Raw genomic sequence first — 21,169 nt, 5'->3', positions numbered from 1 at the left:
CTTCAGCCCCCCTCCAGCTCAGAAAATGCTTTTAAACCTAGAACACAGAGCAGAGATGACTCCTTGTAAGGGTCCTTCCTTCGGTCTGCTAAGAAAGCTTTACTAGGTCTGGTTAGAGATTGATTGTGAGTTCTAGAAATAGCACAGCTTTCTCCTCAAGCCATCAAGTGTGTTGCCTTCCATCTTTCACAAAATGCATTCACTACCAGTTTTCTTGAAACTTCCATTTCTTTCTCACCAACAGGCTGCCTTGGGACGAAATACAATCCTGAAGCTTCTTGCTGCTGCAAAGCACAGGGAGATCAACTGGATACTTGGTGATGACCTAGGGGGTGGGATAGGGAGGGTGGGAGGGAGGTTCAAGAGGGAGGGGATATGGGGATATGTGTATACATACATCTGATTCATTTTGTTGTACAGCAGAAACTAACACAACATTGTAAAGCAATTATACTCCAAAAAAGATTTGAAGAAAAAAATTCCTGAAGCTTCTCCACATTAATATTTCTACCAAGAGTGAATGCCCGATTGAAGAAAGTGTCCTTATCACATTTTGAAGGGGCCAGACCTCTCTCTTAGTGCAAATTGTTGGGCAGTTTATAAAGCCTCTACTTGCCAGCAGCTTCCTCATCCCCTCATCCTCCCAGGGTTTCCCCTCATCCAACTCAGACATCATATTACCACCTACTCTTGCAGAAGCTCAGAGGCCAGAGCCTGTGCATCTTGGTTCAGGGCACATGCTCCTGCAAGGCAGGAACCCACTGCCTGGAAGTCACCAGCATCTGAAAATCAATGGAGGCAGCGACTCCCCTGGGAGCAGGGATAATGAGAGGTGACACTAGGGAGAAGGCATCACTCAAGACAGACCTGAGTGACTTGACACTTGCAGTATGCTAAAGACCACCCAAGGTGGAGAAATTATAACTGTAAACCTACAGACGCAGAGGCATGCCAATTGGGTGGGTACTGTCCATCTGACATTCTTTCCTGAAGGAATGTTCTGCTAAATAGATTCTTAAGAACTACTCAGTAGGTTTTGAACCAACCCCAGGTGAATAGCCTCCTGTCTCTCACCCCTCTACACACAAGATCTAAGTGGTTCCAAGAGTCAGAAAGGACTCATGGTTAAGCACTCGATTTGTGTGCACAGGTGAGGAGCGTGTCAGCCAGCCAGGCGTGGGACAGACCACGGTCTCTGAGAACCTCAGTTTGCTACTTCAGCCCCACCCTGACCCATGGGCTCTCCTTCCTCTCTGCTTAACAGCAGCCAGAGGAAGCAGGCTCAGCTTCCAAGAGTGTGCTCTAGGCCAAAGAGGGAAAAAAAACAGGCTAGTCAGACATGTATGCAAAAACAAGGCTTGCCAGGAAAGAAACCAGACACAGGCAGGGAGGAATTTAAATTCAAATTGAACAAGGGGCTGGATTCCTCTTTGAATATAAGCCCCTGCAGGCCTGGTTTCTTCACAGGAAAAAAAAATCCCTTTTAAATCCTATCCCCTTTCCCTGGAAAAGGAGAGGAAACATGCCAACTGACTAATACCTTATAGAAGGTGACAGTCATTTTAAATGGTTCTTTTGAATTAACCCCTTCCTGTTCAGTCTCCTCTCCAGGGTGTAACTAATTTACAGTGTGTTCAGGTATGTGGGCCACAAAGGGCAGCAAAACATTGACTTCCTGGGAAGCAGTGTGAAAGGGAATGGTAGCATCGGGAGCTGAGAACACTCGCTGAGCTGTTATTTTCCATGTGCCTCTCACACCCTCAAGGTCCATTCTCTGCCCTTCTCTGCCATGCTCTGTGCCAAAGGAGGGTGACCTCAATGGACTGTAGCAACAGGCTTTTTTGCCAGCTGGCATCTGGCTGGGTCTGGCTAATGGTGGGCATTGGTAGGAGATCAGAGAGTGGGAAGAGAGGGAGATAAAGATTTTATGCCCCTGTCTCCCTCCCATCTGTGTTACATCTGGGCAGAGTTCACACTGTGCTACCTAAAGACACAGCTCCTATCAGGCAATGTCTCTTGCACAGCTACAGTTCTTGCTGGGTTCCAATAATACAGTTACTTCCCTTTGCCCCTTCAGTCTTTGGGGTGATAACAGCTCCCCACCATTCATCGTCTCTGTATGCCTCACCTTCACTGTAGATTCCCTGAACTCTACCCACACTACCATAAATAGCCCCTTCATTAAGCTCAGCTAGGTAAACTCGTGTTTCCTGCCAATACCCTGACTTAAACACATATCACTTTCCCTTTTTTTTCTATCCCACAGAATTCCAGAAGGTTCCCTAGCCTGAAAAGAAAGATCCCATGATCCAACAGCCTTTTCTAAAGAGACCAATCTGCATTTTCTCAAAGGCTTGACATAGTCTCCATACACCGAGCTCTCGTAAATTACAGTTGCATTATTGTGCTTGCACAATAAAAAAGAAGTTTGAGCCAGTTTCATTTTTGTTTTACCTGTTCTTCGTCATCTTTCTTGGGGAAAGGGGATGCTGCAAACCTAATTACATTGCTTTCCTCCCAGGGAGGTATGATCAACTTGCTTTACCTTAAACACTTAATCCAGTTCCATGAGGAAGATGATACTTGACGTGAATCTGACCATCAGTTCCTCACTAACTGTTATTCCTGTAGTATCCCCCATCTCGTTGGTAGCCCACATCCCAGAGTGATCATACCAAAATTTTCACTTGTCCTCACCTACACGTATCCATTAGACATCAAGTACCATGGGATCTACTTCCTATATATCTTTTTAAAATTTTAATATGCTCTGTTTAACCCAGTATACCACAAATATTATCAACATTTACTCAGTATAAAATTATTAATAAGATATTTTAATTCTGGTATGTAACAAAATATTCTAAATATCTTCTTTCAAATTCATCCATTTGCTCCAGCTCCACAGTCACTATCTTAGTTCAGGACTTGATCTTCTTATACTTAGATTATTGAAATGTCTATGGTCTGTCCCTATTTCTTCCATTCTTCTCACATTAGTCAAACTGATCGTTGAAAAACACAAATATGTTCACATCACTTCCCTTTCAATGGCTCTCTTTAGGATAAAACCAAACTCTTTATCCAAGTGTAGAAGATCCCATTAGTATTTCCCTTTTCAGCTTCATCTTTTGCTACCTCTCTCTTCATCGTTCTTGTGATGGGGCCATGTTTTTCATGTCTTCGTGCCTCGTTTTCCATTTTCCCTTGTATGGTGCACACTTAGCCTTTGCTGACTAACTCCCCTTATTTTTCTCTCAGACTCATCTTAGGCATCATCTTTTCTAGAAATCTTTCCCATGAACCACTTCACCCCAAATGGGATTAATAGCTCCTCTATGTGATCCTTTAGGCCCCACTCCCTTCACTTAGTAGCACTTAATACACTATTTGGCAATTATTTATCTACATGTCTATCAATACCCTATCACTTTTAGTGTGAGAAACTCTATCTTTTTTCCCCAGTACTTAGCATAGAGAGTGGCATATAGTAGGATATTCAAAGTGTGTCCTGAATGAGTGATTAAATGAATGAATGAGCTCATGAATGGAGTGTATGCTTGAATTCACTTACCTACATAAGACCAATATATGGACCCTCCCCTTCTTGGGATGGCATATAACTAATAAGAACATTTTTTGCCATTTCTCTCCTCCCAGGTATGGCTGTACCGGGCTGTACCTAAACCACTCTGGAGTGATTAAGAATAGAAACAGATGAGCTGGCCTTTTGAGTCACAGGCCCTCCCTAGTCCCTAAAGCTATAGTTATGGAACAATAGAGCTAGCCTGAATTAATTAGGGAGGAGTGCGGAGGGGAGACAAATTCTGTCCCTGAGAGATACAAAGTTCTTCTACACCATCCGTCAGCCTTGAGCACAGATGGGATGGAAGCCAGGCCTAAAAATACATCCGCCTTAGGTGACATCAGGACTGTGTTCTTTTATGTCTAATTCACCCCAGATGGAAGGAAAGCACTTGATGAGTAGTCTTTGAAACAGGTGGAGAAATGTGTGTCATGCTAGAAATGACTATAGGGACAAAAGGCCACTGTGGATTTCCTTGTCAATAAAAATGAACTCTAATAGGGATTTCAATAAAGAACCAGCAGAAACATCCTTGTTGTCATCATTTTGAATTTGTGTTTATTGAGCACACAACAAACACTAGTCTCTGTTCAAAACATGAACACCATTTCTGTATCTATGAGGGACTAGGGAATACTTGCCACTATTTTGATGCCAATCACCCAGCCAGCACACAAAAAGAACTCATGAATATTCTAAAGCATAATGAGGAAGGGGTCTTAGACTATATGGAAGCATCCTTGATTAGTGTTTTCCCCATTGGGAGTCACCTTCCCCATAAGCTTGCTAAAGGAGGAGTCAAGGTATAGTCCTGAGAAAGTCACAGAAATTTGGGCAGTGGCACTCCACAGATGTTTGGAGATGGCAATAATATCAGGGGAGGACCAAAGGAATAGAGTGGTAGGAACCAGCCCTGTCCATCTCATGGCCCTTTCCTGCACAAGTGTTTTTACCCAAACTTTAAGCTCTGAGGTAAGTGATAGGAGCTGTAGAACTCTGAAGAGCTGCTTGAATGTGCAGTTACTTTTCAACTGAGGATCTTTCTTCTTATTTTGTATTATTTTGGGACTTGGGGGCTAGTGGGTACTCACCAGCTAGGTAAACACTTGAGAGAATTATTGTTCTTTATTTTTATTTATTTATTTTTTAGCCACATAGCACAGAATGCAGGATCTTAGTTCCCCAACCAGAGATCAAACCCACGCCCCCTGCATTGGAAGCACAGAGTCTTAAACCAATGGACCACCAGAGAATTCCGAGAATTATTGTTCTTGATGCATTTTGCAAATAGCCACTGGCTTAAGGGAAACTGAAACTGAATGACTGGTGAGTTAAAAAGCATGCAAACACTGGGTTACACTACTGGCTGGCAAGTGGGTAGCAACTAGCCTAGTCTTAGTACCTCTTTTCAAGCCTCCCTTCCCTCCACTTTCCCACCCTCTCCAATCTTCTGCCAAAGCTCAAGGTTTGAGGCTATGGTCAAGCTCCATGGCATAAGAATTGGTGTTCCTCATGATGCTCTCCACCAAAATGACAGGCTTGGGGTTTCTTCCAGCAAAGCAAGAGAGCCAGGTGCAGATCAACATGGCTGCAGCTGCACCACCTCCAGCACAGTAATAGGCCCAGCCAAGCCGACAGGTACCTGTGGAAATAGGGACAGAGACATGAGGGTTAGATTGTCTTCTCATACATTCTCTTTGAGATGTTAGGGTTAAAGTGAGAGTAGGAAACAGTAAATGCAACTGGGCTTACTCTTTTCTCCTTTTTTCCCTTGCTGATGGCTGGTATTAGCTTTAGCAAGAGGTTATAAAATTTTACTCTGTTACAGTAGGAACATGAAAGTGGTGTGGGTGGTGGCAGTGGTGGCGATGCTAATGACAATGATGACAAGAACAACTTGATCAAGTGTCAAGGACTATGATAAGTTCTTTAGACGTATAATTTCATTGATCATCATAGTAACTACATGAGTTAGCTACTCTTATTACCCCTGTTTTATACATGAGGCAACCAAGGTACAGGTTAATTGTGAAAATTTACACAGATAGAAAATGGTAGAATCAGGATATTAAACCTTGGCTCACCTTGACTCTGAAGCTCCCCACTTTTAACCACATTGATATATTACAGTGCATGGACTGTCTTCAAAGAACTATATCCTGTATCATCAGGAAATTTGCAGGCAAAATCAAATTCCTTGCTCCATACCATGTGTCTCTATCATAACCTAATCTTTCAACATCCAGGAAGGAAATATGCATTGGAATCAAGGCCAAGCTTCTAAGGAGTATTTTCAGTTTGAAGGATAATGGGAAAGGGCACCTTCTCAAAAACATCCACCCCATCACTTAACTTTCATTGTACCAGAGGTAGAGTCTTTCCTTTGAAGTATTTGAGTTTTTTCAGAGATCTGTCAGAAAAGGTCAATGCCCAAAGAAAAAGAGGATCAGAGTAATAAGTAACTGCTAAAATCAAGTGCTTAAGCAAATAGGACTCCAGAAATTGGAGTAGATGCCCAGTGATACAAAATTGCAGAGGAATCCTGAGAAAAAAAGGTGGGCAGTGACTTTCACCCACCTCACAGTCTTGCAAAAAGTGAGTTCTGACTATGGTCAGTCAGGTGGGGATGTCAAGACTGATCTTCATGACAATTTTCTTTTTTAATTGAAGTATAGTTGTTTTACAAGATTATATTAGTTTCAGGTATATAGCACAGTGATTCAGTATTTTTACAGATTATACTCCATTAGAAGTTATTATAAAATAATGGCTATAATTCACTGTGCTATACAATATATCCTTGTTTCTTCTCTATTTTATACACAATAGTGTGTCTCTCTTAATCCCATGCCCCTATCTTGCCTCCCCCCACTTGCCTCTCCCCACTGGTAACAAAGTTTGCATTCCATATCTGTGAGTCTGTTTCTGTTTTGCCATACACAATCATTTGTATTATTTTTTAGATTCCATATATAAGTGATATCATACAGTATTTGTCGTTGTCTGAGAAATCACTAAGCATAATATTTTCTAGGTCCATGTAGCTGGAAATGGCAGAATTTTATTCTTTTTATGATGGAGTAATATCCCATTGTATATATATACCACATCTTCTTTATCCATTCATCTGTTGATGGACATTTGGGTTGCTTCCATATCTTGTCTATTGTAAACAGTGCTGCTATGAACATTGGGGTGCATGTATCTTTTTGAATTAGTGTTTTCATTTTCTTCCTGATATATACCCAGGAGTGGAATTGCTGGATCATATAGTAGTTTTTGAGGAACCCCCTCCCCCCCGCCAAACTGCTTCCCATAGTGTCTACAGCAATTTATATTTCCACCAACAGTTTACAAGTGTTCCCTTTTCTTCACATCCTCACCAACATTTGTATTTGCAGACTTTTTGATGATAGCCATTCTGACAGGTGTCATGTGTTGTCTCATTGTTGGTTTGACTTGAATTTCTCTGATAATGAGTAATATTGAGTATCTTTTCATGTGCCTGTTGGCCGTCTGTATGTATTCTTTGGGAAAATATCTACTTAGATCTTCTGCACAATTTTGATTGGGTTGTTTGTTTTTACAATATACAGTTGTATGAGCTATTTGTATATTTTGGATATTAGCCACTTGTAGGTCATATCATTTGTGAATATTTTCCTCCATTTCATAGGTTGTCTTTTTGTTGATAGTTTTCTTTGCTGTGCAAAAGCTTTTAGGTTTAATTAGGTCCCGTTTGCTTATTTTTGCTTTTATTTCTTTTGCCTTGGGAGAAAAATACAAATAAAAAAAAAAAAACACTGCTGCAATTTATGTCAAATAGTGTTCTGCCTATTTTCTCTCAGGAATTTTATGGTTTCAGGTCTTAGGTTTATATGTTTAATCCATTTTGAATTTATTTTTGTGTATAGTATGAGGAAATCTTGTTGGTTTACATGAAGCTGTCCAGTTTTCCCAGTACCACTTATTGAAGAGACTGTTGTATATTCTTGCCTCCTTTATCATGAATTAATTGATTATAAGTGTGTGGGTTTATTTCTGGGCACTCTATTCTGTTCCATTGATCTATGTGTCTATTTTTGTGCCAGTACCACGCTGTTTTGGTTATTGTAGCTTTGTAGTATAGTCTGAAATCTGGGCGGGTTGTACCTCCAGGTCTGTTCTTTTTCTCAAGATTGCTTTGGCAATTTGGAGTCTTTTGTAGTTCCATATGAATTTTAGGATTATGTGTTCTAGCTCGGTGAAAAATGTCATGGTTATTTTAATAGGGATTGAATTAAATCCATACATTTCTTTCTTTCTATAGTATGGCCATTTTAGCAATATTACTTCTTCTAATTCAAGAGCATGAGATATATTTCCATTTCTTCGTATCATCTTCAATTTCCTTCATCAATATTTTATAGCTTTCAGAGTATAGGTCTTTATCTCTTTGGTTAAGTCTATTCTTAAGTATTTTATTCTTTTTGATGCAATTTTAAAACAGATTTTTTAACTTTCTTTTTCTGGTAGTTCATTAACAATGTATAGAAAAGCAACAGATTTCTGTATATTAATCTTGTATCCTGCAACTTTACAGAATTCACTTATTAGTTCTAATAGTTTTTTGGCAGAGACTTTAGGGTTATCTATATGTTGTATCATGTCATCTGTAAGTAATGACAGTTTTATTTCTTCATTCCAATTTGGATGCTTTTTATTTCTTTTTCTTGTCTGATTGCTGTGGCTAGGACTTCCAATACTATGTTAAATAGAAGTGGAAAGAGTGGGCACCCTTGTCTTGTTCCTGAATCCAGAGGGAAGGAGTTCAGCTTTTCACTGTTGAGTATGATGTTAGCTGTGGGTTCGCTATAAATGGCCTTGTCTTTATTATACTGAGATATGTTTACTCTGTACCCACTTTGATGAGTTTTTTATCATGAATGGATACTGAATTTTGTCAAATGTTTTTTCTGCATCTATTGAGATGATCATGTGATTTTATCCTTTCTCTTATTAATTTGTGTATCACATTGATTAATTTGCAAATATTGAAGCATTCTTACATCCCCTAAATAAATCCCACTTGATCATGGTGTATGATATTTTTATATATTGTTGAATTTTGTTTGCTAATATTTTGTTGAGGATTTTTCATCTATGTTCATCAAATATATTGGCCTGTAATTTTCTTTTTTTGTAGTATCTTTGTTTGCTTTTGGTGTCAGGGTAATTGTGGCCTCATAGGCTGAATCTGGGAGTGTTCCCTCCTCTTCAATTTTTTTGAATAGTTTGAGAAGGATAGGTTTCATGTTTTTTTTATGTTTGGTAGAATTCCCATGTGAAACCATCCAGTCCTGGACTTTTGTTTCCAGGGATTTTTTTAAATTACAAATTCATTTTGACTACTAGTGATCAGTTTGTTCAAATTATCTGTTTCTTCTTGATTCAGTCTTGTCAGGTTGTATGTTTCTAGAAATTTTCTACCTTCTAGGCTAATTTGTTGGCATATAACTATTTATAGTATTCTCATTATTTTTTTGTATCTCTGTGGTATTGGTTGTTATTTCTCCTCTTTCATTTCCTATTTTGTTTACTTGGGCCTTTTCTCTTTTCTTCTTGGTGAGCCTGGGTAAAAGTTTATCAATTTTGTTTATCTTTTCAAAAAAATAGATTTTGGTTTCATTGATCTTTTCTATTTTTTTAAACTCTTATTTATTTCCTCTCTGATCTTTATTATTCCCCTCCTTCTGCTGACTTTGGGCTTTTTTTCTTGTTGCTCTTCTTTTTCTAATTCCTTTAGGTGGTAGGTTAGTCTGTTTATTTGAGATTTTTCTTTTTTCTTGAGGAAGGCCTTCATTGCTATAAACTTCCCTCTTAGAACTGCTTTTGCCAACAAGACAAAAACAAGGATGCAGATGCAGAGAATGAACTGGAGAACTCGAGGTTTGGGGGGGGCGGGGGGTGAAGGGGAGGCTGAGACGAAGTGAGAGAGTAGCATAGACATATATATACTACCAACTGTAAAATTGATAGCCGGTGGGAAGTTGCTGTATAACAAAGGGAGTTCAACTCGAGGATGGATGATGCCTCAGAGGACTGGGAAGGGGAGGGTGGGGGGAGTCGAGGGAGGGAGGGAATACGGGGATATGTGTATAAATACAGATGATTGAACTTGGTGTACCTCAAAAAATAAATAAATAAATAAAATGGGAAAAAAAAACACTAAAAAAAAAAAAACAAAAACCTGCTTTTGCTGCATCACATAGATTTTGGAGTGTTGTATTTCCATTTTCATTTGTCTCAAGGTACTTTCTGATTTCCTCTTTGATTTCTTCATTGACTTTTTTTTTTTTTTTTTGCCGAGCTGTGTGGCATGCAGGATCTTAGTTCCCTGACCAGGGATCGAACCCATGCCCCCTTCATTGGGAGCACAGAGTCTTAACTACTGGACTGCCAGGGAAGTTCCAACCCATTGGCTTTTTAGTAGCATGTTGTTTCATCTCCATGTATTTGGGTTGGAGATGGAGGGGCTAGAGCTGGAGCTGGTGTGAGGTGGGACTTCCTCTCGGCTCAGTGGCTATCACCACCCTATCAAGGGTGGGATCTGATGCCATGTTGCTGGAGCAGAAGCCTTGATGTTTGAGCCTAAGCTGGCTCTGTTGCCTTTATGTGTGTGTTTTCCCCTCTCCCCAAACTAGGACCCTTGCCCCAGATACGGGGAGTGCTGAAGCAAGGGGGCCCCATGCAGGCTCTCTGCTCGAGTCAGCCCCAGACAGAGAACCAAGCTATCTCTGATGTGCTGCCTGTGCAGACGCCTACAATTGTTTCCTCTCTCTGCTCAGACACAGCCTCAGGTGCAAATCTCCTTTTTCTCTCATAGCTTATCACTGCCCCAGCCTCTGCCACCCATGCCCTGTTGTGGAGCCACACCACAAGGCAGGCAGGGCCCATGTGAACTCTCAGTGTATATTGGGGGCTGAGCTATAGTGTAACAGTGGGAATTAGAGGTCTAGGTTGCTTCTGATACACTGCTTGAGTAAGCACCAATGATAGCCACAGCTGTTCCACCCAGACTCTGCCCTGGGACCTGGTCACCTCTGCATCCCATGGTCAAGTCTTCTCCTTGGTCATGGCTGCCCCAGATCCAGTGCTGCACTGTGATGTGGAGTGAGTGAGGCTGGAGTGCTTTCTTGCCTTTGGCTGGGGCGCAGCAAGCACCTGTCAATCCTCAAGTTGGGTCTCCAACCTTGCATTCTCCCTTTTTCCTCTGAGTCCCTTCCCAGGGACATAGGTCCTGACCCAATCACTTTTCTTTCCTTCCTACACAAATACATGTGTACCTTTCATACAGACTCGATTGTGTAGGAGTTTTACTGCTAGTTTCCAGATGATTTTCAGTGAGAATTGTGCCACATATAGATGCATTTTTGATGTTTGTGTGGCGAGAGGTGAGCCCCATGTTCTCTCACTCCACCGTCTTGGTCAACCTCCCCTCGTGAAAAGTTACTTTTCAATAACCAATTATTTCTCTTCACATGGTTCCCAGTGAACCCTAATTTTCCTTCTTTTAATTGTCTGCTTGGCATGTTATACAAAGAGTCTAAGATGCCCCCAAGTTAGTCTGCTTTGCTTTTCCATTAGGGCCAGGCTAATTTATCCCAAATTTCCCAACTCAGAAATAATCTTTCTACCACCAAGTCATCACTCATGCTCTCTCTTCTGCCATAAACAGCTTCTTTTCTCTTATTCACCAATTCATATCTTCCTCAGAATACTCTTCAGGACTCAGCACCTCCAGGAAGTCTCCCTGACTCTCCCAAGTGGGCTCAAGTCATCTCAACCAAGTAGCCCTCTAGGAATTCATTTATATACCCCTTACATAGGTGTACCTGTAAGGCAAAATGTTGGAAGGAAGATTTTCATATCATGTATTTTTCGTTTACTCTTTACCTCCTTCTAGATTGTTGACTTAACAGAGTGAATGTATTTATTTCTTTCTTGATAATGCTCCCATGCTCTTTCAACAGCGGGTGCTCAGTATGATTCAGCCTAATAATACTTCAAAGATGAATACACTTGCATTTTCAACCCTCAACACCCAAACCTATGACAAATTTTGAATTAAAGTTACAAAACCAGCTATTCTACTTGTTTCTGGAATGTGCTAAAAGGCCTATGCACATTCTGTTCCCTTTGCCTAAAATGCTTAGTGCATGTGCACATGTACACATACACTTCCCATCACTCTCTTTGCCTAGTCAATGTTCAACCATTTTTCAGAGCTCAACTCAATCATTAATTCCTTAGGGAAGCCTTCCCTGACATCCCTAAGTCAAATTCCATTGGAGGCCCTCATTAGTACAGTGTACCTTTCCTTCTGTACTTGAATGAATGAATGAATGAATGAATGAATGAATGAATTCCTTATACTCTCCCATGGCGAGTGTCAAATCTTAGTTCTTCAGAGGAGATGGTACTTTACCAACAGACTTAGGCAGTCATATGATTTCCTGAAGTCCCACAGCCCACACCCAAACTCATGGTGAGAGCAACAACCATGCAATCTTCAGAGAGAGGGGATAAATCTGAAAGAGAAGCCTTCTTAAAGAAAAGAATCCAACTATCTACAAAGTAACTTCAACATGGACAATAATAGTGGAACTCTGGGAAGAATAAACTGAAGACTACAATGTTGACTGGGATAGGGAGGGTGGGAGGCAGACTCGAGAGGGAGGGGATATGGGGATATATGTATAAATACAGCTGGTTCACTTTGTTGTACAGCAGAAACTGGCACAACAGTGTAAAGCAATTATACTCCAATAAAGATCTGAAGGAAAAAAAAGAACTAGTTTAAAAATAGTTCCCTCCCTGCCATTGGGATGCTCTAAAAAAAAAAAAAGAATACAGTGTTGAGGCAAGCAGCCAATAGATCTGGATCCCCCCTCCAACCTTGTTCTACCTCCCTTTAGACACTCACTCACTCAGTAAAAGTAGGAGGTTTTATATAATGCTTTGGGTTTCACAGAGTGAAAATTCTAGAGATGGGCAAACCTTCAACTTTTATCATCCTTAGAAGGAAGGCTATAAGCTATATTGCACCCACTTCACAGACAAGAATGTGAGGCTCAGTCAAAAGCCCTAGGAACTCTCTCAGAAGCAGATGGTAATGGTAGGGATCCAGACCAAGTATCTTTACTTTCAATCTGGTTCTCTGCCCTCTACAGTTTTCCTCATCCTCCCAAAAGCCGTTTTCCTCTTACAGGAGCCTTAATCTGTAAGCTCTAAAGAGGGGGCTCCTAAACCAATTTGCAATAGACTTACCTTTGATTCTCTCCTAGCCCCTCCAACAAAAAATCTCCTGTGCTCACATGGCAGAGAAGACAGGAGCCAGCTCTGGGGTGAGCCCACTGTCAAGAAGCTCCCTCCTCTCTGGCACGCTCCCAATCTAGTCTAGAGAGGCATCAGAAGTCCCATTTTGTTTCTTCAGTCGCCTGTCAGGTCATTCCCCCATTGGAGTAGCAGGGCTTTTTCTATTAGGTACATGCACCCTGGGACCAGGGAAAGACTTGTTTCTGTAAATGAAAGGAATAAATTCATAGCATGCCATTACCCCAAAGCCCTAAGCAGGAGGAAAGCTGACACAGTGGGCAGCTCCAGAGTGAAGAGCTAGCTAGAAAGGCCTTAATAAACCTTACTGAAGTCAAGTCAGAACCAGGTATCACTGGGCTAGGAGCCAACACCAAAGTGCCCCCATTGCCACCCCAAGTGCAGAGTTTCCTCTCATAGAGATGCCTATTAGGCCATTGCCTAGCATCTAAGTCCAAGGCTGCTGCCACACAGGAAACTAAGGAGAAATCAAGGAAATAGGTCTTCTATCCAATCCTCTCCCCACAATCCTAACTCTTTTCTATTTGAGGGAACAGAGAGGTTACATCACTAGCATTGCACAAGGGAAAAATAAAGCAAACCTTTTAAGAACTACATTTCCAAGTTGAGATCTGCTGCCATTATTCACCTACTCCACAGAAAGCTTGGACACTGGTCTGAGAGCCTACAGAGGAACTCGTGTTTTCTATGGAAGGATGAAAATGTAGGGAACAGTGAGAATGAGCTACCACACTTTACCTCCAAACACCTTTTAGTGAAGTCCCCTGGACCATCACCAGTCCCTAAATTCTATTCCTTGAAGTACAGTTGATCCTTCTATTCACGTGACAAATATTTATCAAGTACTTACTATGTGCCATACATTTTGAATACCCCATCTCATTTGATTCTCACAACAGCCATGATTATTTCCATTTAGAGCGGAGGAAACTGAATCTCAGAAAGCTGAATTACTTTACCAACGCACAAGTGTCAGTGTTGAGATTTGAATGCCAGGACTAAGCCCATGGTCATCCATTTTAACCATCCCAGAAGAGTGGAATCAAAGATACAAATTACTATGGTCCAAGTTTTATGAGAAAGTATGATACCTTCAACTAATCACTTCACCTTTCTTGGTCTCAATTTCCTTTTCTTAAAATGAAAGGAATTTTACTGGAGCGATTTCTAAGAGCACCTTCCAATTCAAATTTTCTGTTCTACTCTGAATGTGATAAATGCTTTAAGAGACATGTGAGTAAAATAGTACAGTAACATCCAGAGAAAGAATTATTTGTAGCTGGGAGGATTCAGGCTCAGGCAGGGCTTTATAGAGGAGACAGCATTTCAACCAGACTTTAATAGTGGGAAGTGGGCATTCTGTGCAGGGGGAGAGGTTGGTGTGAGGAAAGTTATATAAATGAGAAAGCAGACCGCATGTTTCAGAAACAGCACTCCATTCAGAGTTGTTTCAGAAAAGAAGCTGTAGTTGGCAAATAATAAGTTGAATCTAGACCAGGAAGGACCATGAAATGTGTCATCTTTCCCACAAGGAGTGGAGAACAATGGAAAGTTTCTGATCAGAGAATGATACGATAGAGCAAGGCTTCGCAACCTCGGCACTATTGACATTTTAGGCCAAAAAAATTCTTTGTTGTAATGGGGGGGGGGGGAATGGTGGGCGGAGAGCATTGTTTTGTGCATTGTAACACCCTTGCCTCCACCTACTAGATGTCTGCAACTTAGACCTCCTCCATCTAACTGTGGAAACCAAAAATATTGACAGACATTGCCAAACAAATGTCCTTGGGGGTGGAGGTGGGAGGGGGAGTGGATTGCTTTCCACTAAGAACCACTGAGTTAGAGGTACAGTTTGGGAAGATTAACCTAAAAGCTCTGTGTAAAAAGGATTGGAGGCAGTTTTATGCTATAGGCAGAGACCAGTTAACCAGAGGCCAGGGATGCTGTGACACATCCAATAACACACAGAGCAGCCTCCCGCAACAGAAAATGATCTGGCCAAAAAATGTTAACATTTTCAACCGTCATCTAGGCAAACACCACAGGTTTATACTTTGAATTACCTCCAAAATGAATCTTGGTGACTGAAAGATTACCCCAGTAGAATGAATCCTCCTCCCTTAAGAACAGCTATGCATGGTTCCTTACTGACCTGGGAAGCTGACTGAAAGTAGAGGCATGGTCAGCTTTGAGCATTCTAGTGTGCTAGACCAGGGAAGTTGGGGAAGGTCAAGGAGAGAGATCTCACGGTATTAAGAAGGAACTAGGATTCCCTGGGAGTCAAGAGACATATGACATTTCTTTCTTTGAAGAAATCTCTTAACCCTACTAAATCTCAGCTCTCTCAACTTTAAAATGAGAGAAAATAATTAAGTACCTATGTAAAGATAGAGCAATAGGACTAGATGAGTTTTTGTAGATCCCCTTCAGAAATAGCCAGGCTCACTGCTGTCTTGCCTTTCAGATTGAATGCACTGACTGAGCTTCCATGCTAGAATTGTTCAAGGACTTGTGTCCCCAGAAAATACTGCAGTGAGCTGACATCACACCTAGGGATTGGGTCTACATACACGCATAGGTATCTGTGAAAAGAAAGATTGGGTGGCAGGACAGAGGGAGAGAAAAAGTCCTAACTGTAAATTAGCTTTATGCAAAGCTTCTGGATAAGCCTGTTCCTTTTTGTGCTCTTCTGTATCATTTCTAACACCCTATCTCTGAGTCATTCTATTCCAGTGTTGAATTTGCTGTGACAAGATCCCACATAAAAGTTATTAAATCATCACTCAGCAGTGGGCCTGACATTTAAATCAAGACATGTTGCTTTTATTCCAAGTTGCAAATCAAATTGGTTTGGAGTTTGACTCTATTTCCTTTGATTCAGCATTAAGTTATGTTATTGTATCTCTGCTGTTTAGAGAACAAATTATCACTGCGTGCTACTTAAACTGACCCCCCTCCCTAGGGCCCCAGTCCTATGCTCTTCAGGGATTTGGTGTCTGGCCAGATGTCAATGGTTCATGATGAGTTAGTGGGAAGGGTTAGCCACAAGCCAATGCTCTTTGTGGGGCCCAACATTGGTGTGCATGTCAGAGTTGGGAATTAGAGTAGGAATGAATCTGACAGAGAATATTTCTCTGCAGGAGGCATGGTCATAGTTCCAGCTTAGAAGCCAAGAATGCCAGAGAAGTAATCCAAAGAAAAAAGTCCTCCTTGGAGGAAGAGCAGAGAGGCATAAAAAGAGAGTGCACCCATTTTGGAAGATAGTTTGACTGTTTCCTACAAGACTAAATATATTCATACCATAAGATCCAGCAATCACGCTACCTGCTATTTACCCAAATGAGTTGAAAACTTACATCCACACAAAAACCTGCACATAGATGTTTACAGCAACTTTATCCATCATTGCCAAAACTTGGAAGCAACCAAGAGATCCCTCATTAGGTAAATGAATAAATAAACAGTGGTATATCCAGAAAAGAAATGAGCTCTCAAGCCATGAAAAGACATGGGAGAACTTTAGATGCATATTACTAAGTGAAAGAAGCCATTCCCAAAAGACTACATACTGTACAATTCCAACTATAAGACGTTCTGGAAAAGGAAAAACTATGGAGGTAATAAAAGGATCAGTGGTTGGAGGTGTGTGAGGAGGAATGAATGGGCAGAGCACAGAGGATTCTTAAAGTAGTGAAAATACTCTGTATGATAAATACTGTAATGATAGATGCATGTCGTTATACATTTGCCCAAACCTACAGAATGTACAACACCAAGAATGAACCATAATGTAGACCATGGACTTTGGGTGATGATGATGTGTCAATGTAGCTTCATCAGTTGTAACAAACGTACCACTCTAGTGGGGGATGTTGATAATGGGGGAGACTGTGCATATGTGGGGGCAAGTGGTACATGGAAAATCTCTGTACCTTCCCCTCAATTTCACTGTGAACCTTAAATTTCTGTATTAAAGTCTTAATTTAAAAAAAAGAGAGTGAGGTAAGTCTGTCTTTGGGGTTTCTCAAGTCTTTCATTTTAGAGAATTATCAGATGGAATTCTAGGCCCCTGAAAGGGGGAAGAGGAGACAGAAAAGCAGAAATATAGAAAGACTATAAAAACCACTAACACCTTGAAAACTGACTAGGGCTAGATGAAATGTAATGGAATTTTCAGATACATGAAACTGACCTGACACAAGAGTTGCCAAAAGTCAAGTTCTGAGAGCTAATACTCCAAAAAAGGGCTTGCTTATGACTTGGGATTTGCTGTAAGAAGCCCTGAATATTAGTATGGCAGGGGAGAGGCTGATGGAGGCCAGCCTTAGGGTAGGGCAAGAAGGTATAAAGTTGTTTTAAGAATGTAAACAGCTCAAGGGTATAGAGAGAGGACTGAATTCCTATACAAAGATGAGATACAAATTCTAAGAACTCGTGGAGTCAGGATGTTGAGGTAGAATACAAAGAGAACAATATTAATATCTGTTTTTCCTTCTAATATACTTCAATAACCAAGGAATTTGAGAGACACTGCTCTAGCTTTAGATAGGCAAAATAAGGGAAGGAGTGACTACATGCATGGAGGAGGACCTGCAGTGGGAACCAGCATATTGCCCTCAACATCAGCATCCAGAGCAGAGGGACAGGATAAATGTGAGATGCAGGAAGTCTGTCTGGGAACCACCTGGGGGGCCTTACAGTCTTCATCATATCAGATCAGGCCTCCTGTGCTGGCCCTGAAGGCAAGACCCTCAGCTACAGAGAGACACTCAAGGTTCCTTTGGAATTCTATGGAGTAGATCGAGAGGGGAAGTAGAGAGATCAAAGGGGAGAAATAGACTAAAGGAGGGTCAGTGGGGTAGGTGGAAGATGAGGCAGGGGGAGTTTGTTGAGAGGATATTAGGAGAAGATTAGAACTTGATGCCCACTGAGGAGTGAAGAGATTGAAGAGATTCAGATCTTCAACAGACATCTTCCTAATGAGTGTCCTATTTTTTCCAAAGCTGACCCAGCTCAGAAAAACCAGGTGCTCCTCCCATTACTGTGGCACCATTTAAGCTTATGAAACCAGAGCTCCAACCCACCACCCCTTGCTGTTTGGTGTTCATGGTTGGGGGGGGGGCTGGTGAGGAAGAGGGCAGGTTGCTATTTGCTTACTCAACATATCTTTTTGCCACAGGGACCTAAGTTTAGTGCTAAGCAGACAGCAAAGTTTTGGAAGAGGCTGGTGGTCCCATCTCTTCAGAGAGATACTGCTGACTTTAGGGTCTACATAGGCTGCAGCACAAAAACATTTTCAATGCAGCCAAGGCCAAGCTAAATGAGCAGAGAACTTTCTCTGCTAAATTCAGTACAGATGCAAAATTATTAATGAGAAAGCAAAGCCAATTAATTCAAAGGTAATTGCCAAATACCCTTTCCCCCCACACCCGCCACAGCCCCCAGTAAAATGATAGCCAAAGCCATGAACATAGGCTTTCTTCTCACTCTCTAGGCTGCATATAAGTGTCAGTAAAAGCCCAGATTGGAGGCCCAGAACCTACTGAAGATTCTGAGCCTTATAGGCTCCCTTGTCAGAAAAGAAGGAAACAAACCACAAAGCAACCAAACAAACAAACAAAAAACCTCTGAAAATTTCAGTAGTTCAGGAAACCATATTATTGCTAGTAGCCACTATTTGGCTGGCTCAGCCAGGCCTGCTAGGAAGGTAGGACATTCTGAGTTGCCAACTCTGTCTTGGTCCAACCCAATGTTCTAAAGGGTAAGGGCAGACCAGGGTACTTGCTAGAAAGTCAGGGTCAATAAAGAGTCAAATCCTCATGGCGAAAAGATGCCCTGATTTGGTTGATTTTGTTCTCTCTCTTACACAAACTTCTGCTAAACAAATTGAGAACTTTTACTGAAATCTTCCTCGCTTCTGAGTATTTGCTTCTGACTTATCCTCATACTTTGCCAGCCTGCCTTTCCTACTTATATCGTTTCTTGCATATGTCATTTCTAAGCCTGAGGTTTAGCTACTCTACTCATCTGTTTACTCCACTGGGGGTGAGGGGGAGGAGTTATGTCTCAGGCCAATTTAAACTATGCTACTGGGTCTTTCCCAAGATTGACCCCTACTTGTCCCTGAAAGAAAAACTCCATGTCACTCTGCGTTGTTCTTTGTACAGCCCATCAACTACACTTGGAGCAGCTTCTCAGAAGAGCTTTGGGGACTGCCATAGACTAAAAGTCCGTGTTCCTCCAAATTCATATGTTAAATCCCAATGCCCAGTGTGATGGTATTTGGAGGTGAAGCCTTTGGGAGGTGATTAGGTCATGAGGGCAGGGTCTTAATGAATGGGATTAGTCCCCTTATAAAAGAGACCTCAGAGTTCCCTTGCCCCCTTCTGCCATGTGAAGACACAGCGAGAAGATGGCCCTGTACGAAATCAGGAAGCATTTCCTCACCAGACACTGAATCTGCTGACGTAATTGATCTTGGACTGTCCAGCCTCCAGAACAGTGAGAAAAACATTTTTTTTTATAAGCTACCCAGTCTTTGGTATCTTTCCTAGGATCCCAAACAAACTCAAACATGTACTCTCCCTATAGAGACAGGTAAAAACAAACAAACAAACAACAACAACAAAAAAGAACCAAAACAGCTAATCAAGTATTGGACCTCTTTGACTCAGCATGAGCTCTCCAGGATACTTGGCCTCTAAAAACCTTGGCCCCGCTTCTCTAATATCTGCTCAATAGACCTCTTCTTGCATCCACTTCAATTTTCTCAGCTAATTAAGCCTGTAACTGGAATAGAAATAGCTCATATTTGTCAAATGCATCCATGTGCCAGGCTCTGTGTTAAGCTCTTTAAACACGCTGTTCTCAGCTATGTAAGATCAACAAACCAGAGGGGTGAAAGGGCGCCACAGACAGATGTGGAATAAGTAAACAGAGTATTAGTGTGACAAGTGTTACGACATAGAGTGATATAAGGATACAGATGAGTGGCGTCAAATCCCGTTTAAAGGGGGCACGGAGTCTTCAAGAAAAAGTAAAAAGGTAGGTAGGTGAGGAAGGGGAGAAGGGTATTTCTAAGAAAGGGAAGAACATATGCAAGGTTGCAAAAGTTTGAAGGAACATAATATTTTCAAGGAGGCTGGACAAGAGAAGCTTGAGTGGTGATAGAAACGATGGCGAGGCTCCCCACAGACCATGCTAAGAACCCTGGTGTTTATCCTGAAGGCAATGCAGAACCGTTGCTAAAGAATGAGAATGACATCAGATTTGCACTTTTGAAGTATCACTTTGGCTGCAGAACAAGGCAACAGTGTGCAGTATCTTGAGGAAGAGAGAGAGAGAGTGAGTCAGGGACTGTTTTCTGTAATCCAGGTGAGAACTGATACTAAGGGAAAGAAAACAGATTATAGAGTTCTCATTGTATACCTTTGCTAACAGTACTTATTCCTTCTGATGCTGACATCATTACAGTTTGGGACTGACATTATCATGGTTGTATTTGTTAGATGTCTGTTGTTTTATACACACACACACACACACACATACACACATACATGTATATATATATCGTGTCTCCTCAAATAAACCACAAGCTCCTTGAAGATTGTATTCTTGAATTCTATGAATTCTGTACAGTGCTCCATTTAGCATCTTATATATAGTAAGTGTCCAGAATATGCTTATTGAGTGACTATTATCTATTTTTGACATAATATTCAAATACAGACGAATGCTAAAAGGCCAGACCTGGCAAGTTGACCTACCTCAGAACTCAAGAGTGATTGCACCTTCATTCCAGCCACTGATTTCACCTCATACCAGCAAAGCCAGCTTTGAACATCAGTTGTTTCCATCCGTACGCCATTGGTCAACAGGTATATTTAGACTACAGAGACTTTCCTGGGACCCCAGGTCCCTGAGCAATAACGAATGCCAGAAATAGTACAATATGTGTATAGCACTTTACCATTTTACAAGGTAATTTTTCCATCCATTATCTCATGTAGTCCTCTTTCATTTGTTTTACTCATTCATCAAGTCCCAGCCAGAGACAGGAATATTGTTACTAGGAAGCAAATGAACAGCCAGATGAAGTGTTTGACCAAGTTTTCCACTTAATCAGAGGGTAGAGACAGGACCAGGCACATGTGTGCTTGGTAAGGCACATGGTACAGGGAGAAGGGCCTGGGATGAGGGTTACAAGGA

At 41.3% G+C, this 21,169-nt stretch overlaps 1 protein-coding gene across 1 annotated transcript in view; it reads right to left on the bottom strand.

The window, feature by feature from the left end:
• Positions 1-4,449: 4,449 nt before the first annotated feature.
• LHFPL1 (LHFPL tetraspan subfamily member 1) overlaps positions 4,450-21,169 on the bottom strand; it is a 38,906-nt gene continuing 22,186 nt past the window's right edge. The window contains exon 3 of the mRNA XM_057718986.1: positions 4,450-5,228. Coding sequence (XP_057574969.1) covers positions 5,047-5,228 — 182 coding nt within the window. The 3' untranslated portion in view covers positions 4,450-5,046. The remainder of the gene's footprint in view (positions 5,229-21,169) is intronic.

The sequence above is a fragment of the Hippopotamus amphibius genome, chromosome X (assembly GCF_030028045.1).
Source record: "Hippopotamus amphibius kiboko isolate mHipAmp2 chromosome X, mHipAmp2.hap2, whole genome shotgun sequence".
Lineage (NCBI taxonomy): Eukaryota > Metazoa > Chordata > Mammalia > Artiodactyla > Hippopotamidae > Hippopotamus > Hippopotamus amphibius.
The sequence above is the reverse complement of the archived record's forward strand: the minus strand, read 5'-3'. Positions and strand labels throughout refer to the sequence as shown.